At 50.2% G+C, this 17876-nt stretch overlaps 1 protein-coding gene across 2 annotated transcripts in view; it reads right to left on the reverse strand.

Annotated features, from left to right (window-relative positions):
- LOC138580052 (methanethiol oxidase-like) overlaps nucleotides 1-17876 on the reverse strand; it is a 489426-nt gene that overhangs the window by 17515 nt on the left and 454035 nt on the right. For both annotated transcript variants that reach the window (XM_069650290.1, XM_069650292.1), the window contains exon 10: nucleotides 2463-2555. In XM_069650290.1, coding sequence (XP_069506391.1) covers nucleotides 2463-2555 — 93 coding nt within the window. The remainder of the gene's footprint in view (nucleotides 1-2462; nucleotides 2556-17876) is intronic.

Below are 17876 nucleotides of genomic sequence, written 5' to 3' on the forward strand. Positions count from 1 at the left end.
AGGGATATTTACCACCACTTCTGATCTAGAAAGCCCTGCACCATAGTTGTCCAAGTTTTTCATTTGACGTCCTGCTACTTTCTGACTTTAATTGAACAGATTACACTAACATACCAGATTATAAAGTTTTTAAAAAGGAGATGCCAGGACCGTGTCACAGTGACATGGACTGATAGGTGAATATTCAGAGCAAAAAAAGGAACCTTCTGAATTTTCAGGTTCGGGTTTGCTTTTGAGAGCGAATAGTATGACTTTTCTTTTTTACTTTGTAAATCATTGAAGGTGCTTCAGAGCAGGGCAGGTGTTAAACATATGGTAATCCCTGCAGGGTAGACCCAATCCAATTGGCACTATTGACATAACAGAAATACTTCTTGGTAGAAGTGAGACTGTTGTCTGTTAACTATTTATCAAAAACAGCAAAAGACATTGGGCCTCATTACGAGTATACCGGGTACCGGGTCCGGGTTCCTTGAATGGGGAAATACCGGGCTATTCCGATCTTGGAGGGCCCGGTATTGCCCCATTCAAGGAACCCGGACCCGGTACATCCCCATTCCCATTTGAGGCCCCTTAGGCTCAATGGGAATGGGGAGGATGCTAATAACGGGCCCATTAATGACGGGCCCGTTGTTAGCATCCTGGTCTGCTCGCGGGACCCGCTAAGGACGCCTGGTTCTACCAGGCGTCCTTAGACCTCTTAATGAGGCGGTAGGGGGCTAACGGTGCCCGCAGCTCTACCAGCACCGTTAACCCCCTACCGCCTGGGTCATAATGAGGCCCATTGTTTTCGTTGTCCTTTGTTTATAATGAGTGTTATAGCAGGGTGCGTAGGTGCCGCCCTGTGCTCTCAATGAAATGATATAGTTTGCTTTGCTTCCTTTTTATCTTGCAGCTTACCCTTATATTCGACATGAGAGCTTCCCTTTAAGAGATTATTCGTTTGATCCCCATACTCTGTGTACTGGTTCATTCCTTTCTTTATATGTTTGGATACACTATTAGGCATTGGGTCACCTCACTACCTCTCTAGGTTCTCTCGGTGATCAGATTCTGGGGCTTTGAGAAACCTGCACACGTCCACTTCATACAAGTGAGTGTGCATCCTTTCTCTTCTTCCTATTCATTGTAGTTATATTGGCCTAGAATTTAATTCACAATTCTTCAACCGTTTTATTTTTTTAATTTCCCACATATTAGAGGAAGCTTGGCCTGAAGAAAACTATCCCAACTCAAGTCTGGGATCTTGTTGAAACTAGCAAGAAAGGGAAGCTGCCATTCCCCTTTCTTTAGAGCTCAAATAATCAAATAGCTGAAGACAACACGTTCATTCTTAGTTAGTCTCACCTAGCAGACAGATCTCCTTTCAGTACATTCAAACAGATTGTACTGCTATGATGATATAGCTTGCTGATGATGTACTTGCATTCAAAACACTGTTGGTCAATTTATTGCTCTATTGTCCTAGATTGTGAATCAATTGGGAATTGTCTCCCTCTTCCTTATTGAGCAGGAAACTTAGGTGGCTTATGTACTTTGTACAATTTCTCCCAGATTTGAGATTTGCACTGTCTTAGCACTTTGTACTCTTTATGGTTACTGTGTAACTGGGGATTGTGAATATTTGTTTAATAATCTTTTATCCTCTTGTGCCAAAGCCACTTGCGGCTAAAACAAAATAAAAATAACCCTAATGTAATGAATTAGTCTGGGTTCTATTGCACCTTTATTCCCTTCTTTGTTGTTATATTCAAATGAAATTATAAACATAGTAAAGGGACTATCTTCTTGTATGTTTATGGTACAGGGATAGCAACCGTTTTATTTTTTAAGTTGACACAGAAGACATTGTCTATGCCAGAGGCATGTCAGAAGGATATTTTTCTACTATGTTAATAGCGAGAGAAAGAGCGTCTGGGGTTTTAAAAAAATGTCCATTGTATGTGTGGCCCTCCTCTGCCCCACAGGCTTTAATATTGAAATAGGAATATTGTACTGCAGAGTAGAGCCCTGCCCATCCCAGTAGGACTTAAAGAAAAAGGGTAAGGTTCAAGATCTCCTGAACCCTATGCGAGATTTGTGGGAGGATCTGGGAGCAGAGCATACATCTGCTAACCTTTGCCCATGAATCGCCCCACATATCCCATATGTTCTTTATTGCAACCCTGGAATATTACAGAGCATTTGCACTAGCGCAAGTGCAATTAGCACGGATGCAAAAAACATTTCATTCATTGGCAATGTTTGCCCCAGTCCCAATCATTTGTCTTGATGAAAAAGTGCATTAAAAAAATGTGCAGTATTTGCACTAATGTCAATTGCACTGGCACCGATGCAAAGTTTCATTAATGGAGTCCATGGGTATGTGGCCTTGGAAGCTGGCGCCAAGAGCATTATAGTAAAACGGTTGGTGTAGCAGGGACAGAAAATTAGAGGAAGAAGCAAAGGGAATGGACACCAACCTTTAACACAAGCGCCTCGGGCTGGCTCTTAAGTTCTTGGTCATCCACTACAGTTACAGGGCCATCTTTCAAAATGCAGCCCCCGATCCAGACCTGCAAGACACAACAAGCCCCCAGTTAGATCATGTACAAAAACCGAATCTTCTCCTTCATAACTCCCTCATGACCCTTAGGATCACCTACAATGGCAATAGCCATCATGATAGCCAGTGAGGTGGGAGTCACTAGGAGTAATCTGCAATTCACAGGTCTGAATAATAATAATTTGACATTTATATAGCACTATGAACCCTCAGGTATCTGAGGGCTGCTTATTATTACCCATGGTGTGTGGTGCTCATTTATCAACCTCGGAAGGATGAAAGGCTGACCTTGGCCCTGCCAGGATTCGAACTCTGCACAAATCTACTGGCTGTGCCACTTGACCAGCTATTGAAACCCAATAGGCAGACTTCCGTGGCCAATGCAATGAAGATCCTGACTAGTAATGATCACAGCTGTACAACATGATTAAAAAGTGGCTCCTCCAGCAGTGGGTTGCATCTTGTGCGTTTCATCAAATTTCATAAAACTTGAGAGCTTCCTGTAGCACTGAGTAACATTGTTTTCTTAACATCTATAACAGTTAAATTTGCGATTTTCACTTTTTGGAATTCGTTGACAACTTTTTAATAAACAATTCTATTTTTTAAACCCTGAAAGACATTTTACCACTTTAATCAAGGTCGAGTCTTTTTATTAAAACGTCTTCAAAACTTGTACATATGTCTTTAAAGGAAGGAATGTTTGGGAAAATCCTGCGTATTCGAAACACGTTTCCCTTGTGGAAACGTTTCCATCTAATTCTATTTGCGAGGGAGATTCTGCTGAAAACATCAGACGATAATGGGCAGCAAAAATCATAACAACGCAGTAACTTCCAGAAACTGCATCGTTCGTTGATGCAGGATTTCATTTATTAGGTAAAATTCTGCATGTGGTATTATTTAGTATTTTGCTTGTCAGTCCCACCGTATAAACTAGGTGAAATGAAGCCCTGGCAGGGAAACAGGCACTGTAGGATCACATGATCAGGTTGGCACATGTTTAGACACGTGAGAAAAGTACAGGGCTGGGCATGATCTTGGAACGCAGCATTGCGCAATTTCTGAATTATGTTTACTCTTGACTTTGCCAATGATAGACATCACAATGGCTATACTTGCAGAGTGTCCCCGATTAACCTGCACTTAGCCAGGGGAGTTGCTAGGTCTGGAAAAGACCCGGGGCTAAGCTGATGTCGGAACTGTTGGGACTGGGGGCTAGCTAGTCTTTTGGCTGTAGCTCCTGGGATTCTATCCGGGGCTACAACCAAAAGATCAGGGGCTATAGCCCCCTTAGCCCCCACCCTAGCAACGCCCCTGCACTTAACATTGGTTTTATATCATGAGGCGGGGTTCCTGCACGGACTTGCTTGCTTTTGTGTTAAGCAGGAATTTGCCGAATATGAAAGCCTTGGAAACCTATTGACGGTGACATTGGGGAGCCTCCCTGCATAAATATATTTAAAATGATGGACTTTTTCAGAGCGCCAGGCAGTCCGGCTGGCAGTCACTGCGAGCCCATGGGCTACTTACATCAAATAACTTGCGGTGGGTTTCTGCAAGGTGGTCTCACAAAGCAGAATGACTCAAGGAAGCATAAGAGTAAACTGACATTTTATTTTGATAGTGCATTCATGCCAACATGCCTCATTCCATTTGGCAGATGCCAGTCTAGTCCTGGTGTATACCTTGCATTCCTGGACTTATAAAAGTGACAGCCTGGTGTATAGGCCACACAGTGCAAAAAGGAGTGTGCCATCATCTCTCGAATGGAATGCCACATTTTGGCATGTAAGAAAACATACACCTCCTAGAGCTGAACATTGCATGCGTTATTTCTCAAATTATTGCTACCTACTGTTTAAACCTATAAAGCTTGGTGGCCATCCGGCCGGGATTCCAACCTAGCACATTCAGCTTGCACACGGATGAACCCGCAGATTAACCAAATAAAATTAATTGTGGACTCTGCCAGGCTGGTTTTGGTATGATGTGATAGGATTTTGTATTCATAACGTGCCTGCACACAAGTGTTTCTAGGTGCCACAAGACAAGGAAGGGGGACAGAGGGAAGACAGGACAACAATCCTACTAGATCTTGTGTTATTCGGATAGTGCAAGTGCGACAACAAAAGTGCAAGGGGGAAAGGGAGAAGGTGAAGTGCAGAGGAGAGGGAATGGGAAAGTGCAGCCAGGGCAGCGCGGCTCTGGGTAGAGATGCTGTTCCTGAGGTAGGCACCTGCAGAGTAGAGAGATCAACCCCCCACTCTCACCTTGGAGAAACGTCTGACCCTCAAAGAGTTTGAGGTAGCTGAGCGAAGGGCTGTCGAAAGGAACGTATTTAGACAGAGAGTTAGAGATAGTGCAGGCCCCGGCCTCAGAAAGACTTGTGAATGATGCAAAGGGTCTTGAACTTGATCCTTGCAGCCACCGGGAGCCAGTGCAGAGAATTGAAGGCTGGAGAGATGCGGTCCCTGGGCTTCAGGCCAAGGAGAAGTCTTCCAGTTTTGTTCTGGATTAGTTGAAGGGGCAAAGAGTAGAGTAATGCAGATTGAGAAAGAGGCTGTGGCAGTAGTCCAGCCTGGAGAGAGCCAGACATATGGAGACAGTGAGCTTCTGGGGGAAGGTGAGAAAATGTAGAATACCTCTGAGGAGGTGTAGTTGGAACTGGGTCTTCTTGGCAAGGTCTGTGATGTGAGGAGAGAAGGAGAGAGTGGAGTTGAAGATGACCCCAAGGTTTTTGGCCTCAAAGGAAGGCACAGGTAGAGGGCCCAAGGAGGGCGGCCAGAGTGAGAGAGGCAAAGCGGGAGCAGGGGTCCCAAAGAGAAGGATCTCAGTCTTAATGGCTTTTAGGCAGAGATTGTTACCTCAGGTTCCGGAAGCAACTCAAGATCTTCATTTTCACTTCTGCTTTCTCTTGCTCCCCCATGATGATCTTGTCTGCTGCACTAACTGGTTACCTGGCCTCCCTTCGAACCTTATGGGGACCAGGCTCCTTCATGACCAGTAGCCCTATACACGGCCTCCGGGCCTACCGTGCACTAGGGACTGTATCTGCAACCCTACAGTCCCCTGCCTCCTTGCACTTACCTAGAAATGGACACCCAAGCGGCACTTACTTGATCTTTGTCTATTGCACTATCCCTTTCCCTCCCCCTCTCGTTTCTCCTCTCCCTTCCCACTGCACTTGCATGATCAGAATGACACAAGGCCTAGTAAGATCGTTTGTTTTGTTCCCCTTTGTCTTCCTCTTCCTTGTCTTGTCGCTCCTAGAAACACTTGTGTACAGGCGCGTTATAAATGACTTATCATATCATATCAGATCATCATGACAGGGGCAAGGATGTCGAGACTGTTGGAGATAGAAGATGCAGGTTGGCGAGGGCTGTGTCAGAGTGTGAGTCAGCCGCAGGAGTAGTAGGAGCAGAGAAAGTGGAGGCAAAGGCGGCCACTGACACTTATTTCATGGGCTGAATCACGGAGAAGGCAGGTGGCAGTGCTGGGGTGGGCTTTGCCTGTGGTACAGGAACTTCAGGTGGGAGGAGAGCATAAAGTGGTCAGTCCAAGAGAGAGGAGTAGTGAGAGGGCTAGATAGGGGAATGTCTGAGGAGATGAGAACATCCAAGGTGTATCCAGCAGAGTGTGTCGGACCAGAGGGTAGAATGGAAAGGGAGGGAGAGAGAGTCACAAAGGTTACGGAAGAGCCCAGAGGATGGATCAGAGTCATCCAGGTGGATGTTGAGATCTCCTAGGTGGAGAAGTTGAGAGGAAGAGACAAGAAGAGAAGAGGTGAGGTCTGCCCATTCTGAGAGGAAGAGAGCGACCTGGCCAGCTGGACTGTAGATGGTGGCCACAGGTAGAGAGAGACCAGGAGAGATAGAGAGCTTGCAGACCAGGCATTCAAAAGAAGAATAGGCCTGCATGGGAATGACAGATCCTGGAACCCATTCATGAAAGATCAGGTTCACTCCACCTCCGGGCCGATTGGTTCTGGGCTCGGGGAGGATCTTATAACCCTCCGGGAGGAGAGTGTCTAAGCTTGTGACAGAGCTGGCCGTGAACCACGTTTCGGTGAGCTCAAAGACATCAGGGTCTAGGTCTTGGAGGAGGTTGCAGATGTCAGAGGAGTGTTTGAAAGCAGAGCGAGAGTTGAGAGTAACTAGATGGAGCTGGTTACCACTTTTCAAAGACTTCCGGGCCGGGGTACAGGAATGGAGTACACCCTGCGGAAGTGGAAGAGGGGCCAGAGGGTGTGTAGAGACAGTAACCAGAGGTGGCATAGTGGCCAGAGAGGAGACAGAGGAAGACGAAGGAGGTGGCAAAGGGGCCGGAGAGGAGGTGGAAGGAGTGGGAGGATAAGGGAGGAAGTTGAAAAGTCACATGAGACACCTATCCACAAGGAGGAGATTGGGCTGAGAGCCCTGGACCATGAGGGTACCATTTTGATAGACATTAATGATGGATATGGAGGAGTGGAAGGAGGCCAAGAGGACCTCCCATCGGGTGCCGCCATTAATGGGAGAGGAGGAGAAAGGAGAGAGAACAGAGACCATATGAGGGGTCCATAGGTCTGGAGAAGGAACGACAAAAGAAGATGTCCGTGAAAGTCTGTCTGGAGGAAGCGCTGATGTAGGTATCAGCGATGGGTAGGCCTGGGTTGGAGACCAGACCAGGATATCCTTCTTGAACTTTTTCCTTCCAGACTTAGTGAAGGGATAGGATAGGAGATAGGGTAGCAGAAATTGAGAACACCATAGTGAGTGCGAGGAGGAAAGGAGAAAGTGAAGAGAGGAAAAGAAGCAGAGCCCAGTGCCGCACAACACAGGATGCACCGGAGGGCAGTGTTCCCACAGTAGGAAGCACACAAAAAGCACAAGCTGGTAACAGACCACAAACAGCATGGACGGAAGATGGGGGGACATCAGAGATCAATAGCCAAAGTGGGGGGTGCAGTGGCCACAGCAGTAACCAATAGACCCAACAGTAACCAACAGTAGTCAGCAATTGGGTGTGCAGAGACAGAACAAGTTAAAAAACAGGCATTCAAATTGAAGTACGTGCACTGCAAAAACACATAGATTCAACTTTCCTAGAAAGATGGAAAAGGCCTAGTTTTTAAACACAACAGAAGTGCAAAACACCCAGATTCCACTTTCCTAGAAAGAGGGAAAAAGGCCCAGGGTTAATTACAACAGTTCACCTAGTGCCAGATATGAATAACAACAACTGTGACGTGTAGCAGACTGCAAGATTTACCTAGAAGTAATGAGAGGAGGGACAAATTAGATGTGGAGCAGTAATGGTTGTTCCGCCTGCCCACCTTTGTTACCTTGCCAGTCGCTGCTGGTTGACAGCTGCTCTGCATGCTCCCACGGTGAACATTGGCAAACACCCTCTGGAACTGGTTCAGTGGAGCTGTCCTTAGCCTCGGGGCCCTTCGCCGGAGGGGCCTGCAACAGGCATTGGGGCTGCCCTACTGGGTTCTCATAAGTGGGACACAGCACCCAATCAGGGATTGGGGGCGGGGAAGGGGCTGGAGGAAAGGAGGAAGGAGGGGAAGAAAATCACTCGAGCCATGATGCGGCAAGGCCCAGAAGATATCACTTTTTAAACAATGCAGTGGCGAGTGCACAAATGACAAATTACTCACCCAGATGGAGGAACTGCAGAGAAATGCAGCGCTGAACATCAGCAGACAGTGTATTCAGAGGAACAAGGGCAGAGCGCCCACTCAGGGGTCAGGGGCGGGCGGTAATGAGGAAGGAGGGGAAGAAAATCACTGGAGCCGCGATGCGGCAAGGCCTAGAAGATATAACTTTTTAAACAATGCAGGAGCGAACCCACAAATGACAAATCACTCATTCAGATGGAAGAACTGCAGAGAAATGCTGCGCCGTGTGCCGGCAGTCAGCGTATTCACAGGAACAAGGGCCGAGCGTCGAATCTATGGTTGGGCCGGGCAGGAACAAGGAGGGGAAGAAAATCACAGGAGCACGATGCGGCAAGGCCTAGAAGATATAACTTTTTTAAACAATGCAGTGGGGAGTGCACAGATGACAAATCACTCACCCAGATGGAGGAGCTGCAGAGAAAAGAAATACCTCATTGGATCTCATTGAACTTTATAGCACAAATCAAACCCAAATATTTCAGAGAAGTAATTACACTAGGTTTTCAGTCTTTGTAAAAATAAAATTAACACATTGGACCCATGCTAAGTGCAGAGTAGAGTTTTCATTCTACATTGTAAGGGGACTTAGAGGAGCAGGGTTGTATGTTTGGTTGGAGAGCATCAGTGGCACCCACAGAGAAAGGAGATTTCCTGCCAGGGCAGGGCAACAGGGGTCAAAGTGTGCGAAAAGAAGCAGTGGAACTATGTTCCCTGCTGGCCTGCCACTGCTCCCCACAAGCTCTATCGCCATGCCCCATACCAAGCGCAAATCAAACCCCCATACAAACATACCCACTGTTTAAGTGACTGTTGAGTACAGTGCACTGAAGTGCAAGTTTCAACTTCTTCCTGCACTTTTATTTTAAAAGTAAACCTTCCCGGAACGGTTTATTTATTAAATAAAAGTATAGGAACAGTAAAACCTTTTTTTATTAAAGTAGAGGAGCACCGCACCCGCCCACTTGGACCACTGCCTCTGAATGGCTCGGATGGCTGAAGAAGCACAGTCTGTGCAACCTGTTCCTGAAATTCCCAGAGTTCATAAGTGGCAGTAGACTGGGGCCTCAGCCTTCCTTTTGCATTTCAGCAGCCAACTCGCCACCTGGTTTGTCGCAGAGCGAAGCCTCTAGACATTTCTTGTTGGTAGAGATAACTAAAGGTGACTACAAGGCGGGGGTAAGACTCAGATCTGCCGCTCACCAAAGCTTGCAGCGCTCCATGACCTTTTATGTGTATAACCTCCAGTCGCTATTTACTGGTATGGAGCAGAAAAGTACAAGGTACCTTCTTATACTCCTTGTGACCTGCATATACGACACCTATTTTCTTAGACTGCATGTTCTTTTTCTCTATGAGGGCCTCCTCGTATGCCTTAGGTGTTCGTTTCGAAGACCTGTTGTCTTGCTCAGTTTCCCTCTCTCTGAAACCTTTATTTCAGTGCAAAAATCTTCTCTCCACTGCTCTTCTCTATCATGGAGGGGTGTGGGAAAGGGTGTAACGAGAATTGTGGAGACATTTAAGGGTCTGGTCGCACAGACCATGGCTGGAAGATTGTTAAGCACTGCTGAAGTTGTGCAGAGTCAGAGTGTACAGGTGATGGTCAAAGGAACAATAGCAGACACACAGGTTGTTTTTTAGCACCATAATATTGTGCTCCTCTTGGAATACAAGTGCAAGGAACACAATGGTCTTCTAGCAGAAAACATCTTAATTTCTGACACTGGAAAGGCCGGTGGTACTGGGGAAGATACTGTGGCTATAAAGTGCAGCCTGACATGCCAATGACTTCTCCCCAGCCATTCAGAAGCTGTCAAGATGGCACGAGAAAAGACTTAAGAAGGGTCGTCAGGTGAGGAGCAAGGGTTAACATCTAATGGTCAGGCATTTGAGAGCTTGCAACGCCTGAAAGCATTGGACATGGAGCAGCTACAAGAACTTATGACTGTAGTACAGTCCCTGACTGCCGAAGTACAAACCCTTAAAGCGGAAAATGCAAATCTGAGACAGATGTTCGCTACAAGAGGCAATGGGCCTCATTACGAGGTTGGCGGTCTGGTAATAACGATATCGGTAAGGCATTACCAGCATCATTTACCAGACCGGCCCATCACGACCTGCAAAGCTGGTCCTACCGGCATCGACGGGGACCCGCTGTGGCCGTGCACCACCATACATACCGGCATGCGCGCAGGCGCGGTGCCAGTAACACCGGCATGCCGGAAGAAAGAGGACATTACGAGTCGCACGTACATGCACATACCGGCATCCAGATGCCGGTAGGAAGGGCCACCATAATTCCGGCAATACCGGCATCACGGATCACCGGTTAATAGTAAACTGCTGTATTCCCAACTACCACAGGTGCACACAATCAGCACAGGAGGAGGAAATGGAGCCTGGCCCTGCACAAAAGCAGCACAACCACACACTACACCCATTCCAAGACCAAAATGATTCCACTTGCAGTCGAGATACTGGAGCTGGAGGACATGCCTGCACTGCTACTCCTTGAGCTGGCAGTACACCAGAGATTACAGAGGAGACGCAGTAGGGTGAGATTGCCCCAGCAAATTCCACCAGTGCAGGCAGTGGTTCCTCGCAGGCAGCCACCAATCCCTCGTATAAGCGCCAGTCCATTCAACTTAACCCCAGCACAGATCCACACCCTGTACCACAGGGACACCATTACCACCATAGTGGATCCAATACATGAAGACTTGGTCAGCCTGATCAACGTCCTCACCGCCATCCCCCCTCTGCTGAAGGTGGCGTCTGAGCTCCACTTCATGGGCCAGCTGCATGGCATCTCGCAACCATGTTTCTCCGGTGTGCTAAACCAAGTACTGGATGCACTCCTAAGGCACGTAAGGGCCTACATATCCCTACCACGGACAGTACAGGAGGTGAATGATACCAAAATAGCATTTCATGCACTGACCGGCATGCCAAATGTCATTGGTGCCCTCGACTGCACCCATGTAGAGTTGGTAGTCCTGCATGCCGTGGAGGTGGTGTACCGCAATCGGAAGCTATACCACTCCATCAATGTGCAGATAGTGTGTGATGCCAGCAAGATGATACCACATTGCATCCCAGGATCCATGCATGATGAAATGGTGCTGCGGAACTCCTCGCTACCCCGCTATATGGAACAAGATGCTGCCCGACGTGCCTGGCTGCTCGGTGAGTCTGCACTCTGGGCTAAGGGAGTGTATTTTGGAGGGGGGGTACATGCATATGCAACCTGTCTGCTCCCTGGGCCATGGGAGTGTCCTCAATGGGGTGTATGGACACTGTCCATGCTGGCAAACACTGTGCCCATAATCATTCAAATAAGATGCATGACACAGACAATGGAGGCCGACATACTCTGGCTGCACACCAATGATATGATATGATATGATATGATATGATATTTGTAACGCGCCTATACACAAGTGTTTCAAGGCGCGACGAGGCAGGGAGGGAGGGAAACAAGGGGAAGACAGACAAACGATCCTACTAGGCCAGGTGTCATTCAGATCGCGCAAGTGCAGAGGTAAGGGGAAAAGGAGAAAGTGCAGGGGGAGGAGGTGGGGGGGAAGTGCGGTACAAGGTAAGTAGCGTAAAAAATAAATAAATAATAAGTAATAAATAAAAGGGCCAGCTGGTGGCAAGTGCGAGGTAAGTGCAGAGCAAGTGCTGGGAAGGGGGCTGTAGGGATGCAGTGACAGTCCCACAGTGCAGGGGGAGCCAGGGAGGCAGTGCAAGTGGAGAGTGGCTGGGACCTGGACCGAGGTCGCTGAGAGTGGCTCAGATGCAGGTTTAGTGCAGAATTCAGTGGGGAGTTAAGCAGGTTTAGCAGGGGAGAGGGAGAGAGAAGGCAGAAGCGAAGAGGAAGGTTTTGAGGTGCTTCCGGAACCGGAGATGGTTCTCCTCAAGTTTCAGGGAGGCAGGAAGGCTGTTCCAGAGGGAGGCCCCTGCTGCGGAGAGAGATCTACCCCCAGCTCGTTGCTTCGAGAAGCGGCTGACCATGAGGGAGTTGGAGAAGGATGAGCGAAGGGCTCGTGAAGGAAGATATTTAGGAAGAGAGAGTTGAAGGTATTTAGGCCCCAGGCCCCAGAAGGCCTTGTGGACAATGCAGAGGGTTTTGAACTTAATCCTCGCAGCCACTGGGAGCCAGTGAAGAGATTTCAGTCCTGGAGAGATACGGTCCCTGGGCTTGAGGCCAAGGACAAGTCTCGCAGTTCTGTTCTGGATAAGTTGCAGAGGGCGGAGAGTGGAGGCAGGCAGATTAAGATAGAGGCTGTTACAGTAGTCCAGCCTTGAGAGAACCAGGGCTCGGGAGACAGTGAGCTTCTGGGGGAAGGAGAGGAAGGGAAGAATACCTCTGAGGAGGTGCAGCTGGTAGTGTGACTTCTTAGAGACGTCAGATATATGAGGAGAGAAGGAGAGTGTGGAGTCGAAGATGACCCCAAGGTTTTTAGCCTTGCAGGTAGGGGCAGGAAGGGGGCCAAGGGAGGCCGGCCAGAGAGCTGCAGGGAAGGAGGGAGTGGGTGTGCCGATGAGTAGAATCTCAGTCTTACTGGCGTTAAGGCAGAGGTCATTGGCGGCACACCATTCCTGGATAGCAGACAGACAGTCGGAGATGAGGGAAGGAGAGGAGGAGGCCGAGGGTAGCCTGAAAATGAGCTGGGTATCGTCCGCATAGCACTGGAAGTAGGGGCAGAGAGCGGCGATGCGGTGGGCAAGGAGTGCCAGATACTGGTTGAAAAGCCAGGGAGAGAGGTTGGATCCCTGGGGGACACCACAGGTGGAGAAAAAGATGTCAGAGAGGAAGGAGCCCATTTGGACCTGGGAGGGTCGACCGGAAAGGAAAGAGGTCAGCCATGCCAGAGCCTGACCAGTGATACCCAGGTTATCACGGAGACGGTTGAGCAGGATGGCATGGTTGACAGTGTCAAAGGCAGAGGAGAGATCGAGCAGAATGAGAACACAGGGAGTGTTGGAATCGAGGTTCAGGAGCAGGTCCTCACGGATGTTCAGGAGAGCAGTTTCCGTGCTTCGGGCCGCTCTGAAGCCGGATTGATGGTCATGAAGATTACCAACAGATTCAGCATGGAGGTTAAGCTGGGAGATGGCCAGTTTCTCCAGGAGCTTGCCCAGGAAGGGAGTGATGGAGATTGGGCGATAGTTGGCCGGGCAGGAGGGGTCGGAGGAGGGTTTCTTGAGGAGGGGGTGCACAAGGGAGTGCTTGAGGGGGGATGGGAAGACTCCAGAGGCGAATGAGTGGTTGCAAAAGGCAGCCAAGGCAGGAGCCAGGGAGTCGATGTGGTCCTTGATGGTTTTGGAGGAACAGGGGTGAACCTGTTTAGACGAGGCTTTCATAGATCGGACTTGTCTGGAAACCTCATCAGCAGAGAAAGGTGGAAAAGCAGAGAAGGAGGGCGGAGGGGAGGCTGCAAGAGAGCAAGAGGAAGAGCCGGGAAGAGAGGGAGGGAGGAGAGAGGAGGAGAGCGAGGACAGGATGTCCTGAGTTTTTGAGATGAAGTGCGAGGCCAGTGCGGTGCAGAGGGCCTGGGAGGGGACAGGAGAGGTAGAGACTGCAGCAGGGTTGGCCAGCTCCTTGCAGATTTTAAAGAGTTCGGCCGAGTTGTTTGATGCCTCAGAGATGCGGGCTTGGATAAGGGCTCTCTTCTTGGTGAGAACGGAGAGCCGGTATTGCCTTTGGAGCAGGCGGCAGGCCAGTTTGTCAGAGGATGAGCATGAAGCACGCCATTTCCTCTCTGCCACCCTGCACTTGCGTTTTAGGGTGACGAGATCCGAGTCATACCAGGAGTTACATTTGGCTTTGGGCTTCAGGCGGATTCTCATGACGGGGGCAAGGATATCGAGAGTATCAGATATAGAGGAATAGAGGATGGAGAGGGCGGTGTCAGGGTGGGAGTCAGCCGAGGGGGGAGGAGGGGGCGAGAAGGTAGCAGCGAAAGCCTCAACTGACACGCGCTTCATGGGTCGGATGACCGAGAAGGTGGGTGGCAATGACGAGGGTGGCTTTGCCTGTGGGGTAGGGAGGGAGAGGTGGGAGGATAGGAGAAAGTGATCACTCCAGGAGAGAGGAGTGGAGAGAGGGAGGGAGAGGGGAAGGTCAGAAGAGATCAGAGCATCAAGAGTGTGCCCTGCAGAGTGAGTAGGCCCAGACGGGAGGATAGAGAGTGAGAGAGAGTTGCAGAGTTCGCGAAAGAGACCAGTGGGGGGACAGGAGGCATCGAGGTGGATGTTGAAGTCACCGAGAAAGAGGAGTTGGGTGGTTGAGGACAGGAGTGAGGAGGAGAGGTCAGCCCACTCAGAGAGGAAGGATGAAATTTGACCAGGTGGCCGATAGATAGTAGCCACGGTAAGGGAATGGCTAGGAGAGAGAGAGAGTCGGCAGACAAGACATTCAAAAGAGGAGTAGGTCTGCGTAGGAGTGACAGTGGCAGGAATCCACTCAGGGAAGATAAGGGCAACACCACCCCCTGAGCGGTTTGGCCTAGGCATGGAGAGGATCTTGTAGCCGTCAGGTAGGAGTGTGTCGAAGCTGGTGGCAGAGCTGGCAGTGAACCATGTCTCAGTGAGACCGAGGACGTCGAGGTCCAGTTCCTCAAGAAGGCGACAGATATCAGAGGAGTGCTTGATGGCAGAGCGAGAATTTAGAGTGGCAATGTGGAGAAGGTTGCCACCCTTGAAAAACTTCCGGGGAGGGGTACAGATCAGAGGTACGCCCTGCGGAGGTGTTAGAGAAGGAGTTGAAGAGGGAGCAAGAGAAGGGGCAGGGAGGGAGGGGAGAGGCAAGGTAGCCGAGGACAGAGGAGGGGGGACAGCGGGAGCGGAGAGGAAGTTGATGAGGCGTGGGAAGCGTCTATCAAAGAGGTGAAGGTTGGCCTGCGGGCCTTGGACCAAGACGGTCCCGTTAGCATAGACATTAATGATGGCCTTAGAGGAGTGGAAAGGGGCCAAGAGGACATCCCAACGTGTGCCACCATTAATGGGAGAGGAGGAGAAAGGAGAGAGCACAGCGACCATGTGAGGGGTCCATAGGTCAGGTGAAGGCACGAAAAAGAGAATGTCAGTAAGAGTTTCCCTGGAGCAGGCGCTCGTGTAGGTGTCAGCGATAGGGAGGCCTGGGTTGGAGACCAGGATGTCCTTTTTAAACTTTTTCCTACCAGATTTAGTGAGGAGAGCAGGATAGTCAATAGAGAAGCAGTTAGAGTAGATAGGCGAGATAGAGAGCACCATGGAGAAGGAGGGGAGGCGGCTGACACGAGTATGCAGACAGGAAGTGAGTGGAGGGCACTAGTTTACCACAGTGCAGAGCAGACAGTAGTGCGTAGTAGGTCAGGGCCACCTAAGTTTGAGAATCCTGCGAGGGGAGAGAAGCACCCAAGTTTACCAATAAAATGGAATAGGGGGGCGAGGCATCATGCGGATGAGGTGAACAAGGTGAGGAGGGGAGGGCCGGAGAACAGGTGGAACTGGCGCCTGGCGTCCCCTGCGGACACCTGCAGACACACAGGGAGCCGCACTGTAGGAGTCGCCCTTGGCCTGGGGCCCTTAGCCGCAGGGGCTGCCGGGCAGAGGGCTGCCCAGGAAGGGGGGAGGTTATAGGCAGAGGGAGAGGAAGGGGGGGGTGTGGGCGGGCAGGGAGGCGGGGAGGGAGAGGAAGACCAGGAAGTGGGAGGGGGGAGCAGGAGGAGGCCAAAAACACCGCGCTAGGAGCGCGAACAAACAATTCTACTTTCTTTTTCAAAAACACAAAGCACAGCACTCACGGAGGCCCAGGCAGGGCTTTCCAGGCCTGCTGATCACCTCAGGCCACCGGCGACCGCTCTCCACGCTCAGCTGGAGAAAAGAAGCGAGCGTGGGGAACGGCCGTCGAGTAGGCCAGAGGGGAGGCAGGCACACACCCAATCAGAGGGGGGGGTGGGCGGGCAGGGAGGCGGGGAGGGAGAGGAAGACCAGGAAGTGGGAGGGGGGAGCAGGAGGAGGCCAAAAACACCGCGCTAGGAGCGCGAACAAACAATTCTACTTTCTTTTTCAAAAACACAAAGCACAGCACTCACGGAGGCCCAGGCAGGGCTTTCCAGGCCTGCTGATCACCTCAGGCCACCGGCGACCGCTCTCCACGCTCAGCTGGAGAAAAGAAGCGAGCGTGGGGAACGGCCGTCGAGTAGGCCAGAGGGGAGGCAGGCACACACCCAATCAGAGGGGGGGGGTGGGCGGGCAGGGAGGCGGGGAGGGAGAGGAAGACCAGGAAGTGGGAGGGGGGAGCAGGAGGAGGCCAAAAACACCGCGCTAGGAGCGCGAACAAACAATTCTACTTTCTTTTTCAAAAACACAAAGCACAGCACTCACGGAGGCCCAGGCAGGGCTTTCCAGGCCTGCTGATCACCTCAGGCCACCGGCGACCGCTCTCCACGCTCAGCTGGAGAAAAGAGGGGGACTCACAATCAGCGCACACCGCTGATCTTGTCCACTGGACATCACCTGACCGTACCCACAGCACCACAATGCACCATCATGCATTCACAAAGCTGAATGACTGCATACACATGACTGCATCGAAGCACCTCGCAGGTCATGCATCCATGAGTGCGCAGTATGAATTCCCACTCAGGGAAATCCCGTCACTGCCCCTCCCCGACAGTTACATGGCATAACACCATGTCAACATGTGCAGATGAATACAAATGGGAAAACACATGTGACAAGGATGCTTCAAATTGGACTCATCAAGTAGTGAACAACACCTACATGGGCGCGATTGGTGCAGGAATCACCCACAGCACATGAGTACCAGCATGCAAGTCGACACCCTACATCATCCAAGGAACAAGTCCCTACACTGGTGGACCCTACCAACAATCACATAGTGCCATTGTGACTAGTGTGAAGACGTCGAGGGACACGTGCATGGGTCAACAATTATCCAAAAGCATGATAGTCTAATCACGCTGTATCTTGTTGGGATTCAGCCTAATGCATCAAACATTGGCCAACATACATTTGGTCTCATCCCCTGCCACACAAGCCTCACATGTGAGTACATCATGGACCTTGTTACTCCATCTGGGTGGTTGGTGATTCCAATGTCAAGGCCCCTAAATCGTGTACGCCACCCAAGTCCAGCACCATGGATTGCCAAGTTGTGTACAGGGCAGACAGTTGCACAGATGGGAAGTCAATAGCTGCCATAGACGATATACTGCATATGAGCATGAACGATGTACAGGCTGAGCACAAATGGAATTGAAGAAATACCCTTTCACATACCTTATTGTGCTCCCATGCAGGTGATGCTGGCTATCTCTTGTAGCCTTGGCTCATCACCCCTGTTAGGAATCCGCAGACCAGGCACGAAGAGGACGACAATCGTGCCCATACACGCACTCGTGTGGTCATAGAACGGACCTTTGGCCTGTTGGAAGGCACGGTTTCACTGCCTCAGCAGGTCGGGTGGCGCACTCATTTACAGGCCTGAGAAGGTGGGCAAGATCATTATGGTATGTGCTATGCTGCACAACATGTTCATCTGGCAGAAAGTACCTCTGCCACCTGACATGGACCAGCCACCACCAGGTGAAGATGAGGATGAGGAAGGAGAAGATGTTGCACATCGGCCAGGTCGCTATGCACATGAGG

The sequence above is a fragment of the Ambystoma mexicanum genome, chromosome 1p (assembly GCF_040938575.1).
Source record: "Ambystoma mexicanum isolate Mex_15411 chromosome 1p, UKY_AmexF1_1, whole genome shotgun sequence".
NCBI lineage: Eukaryota > Metazoa > Chordata > Amphibia > Caudata > Ambystomatidae > Ambystoma > Ambystoma mexicanum.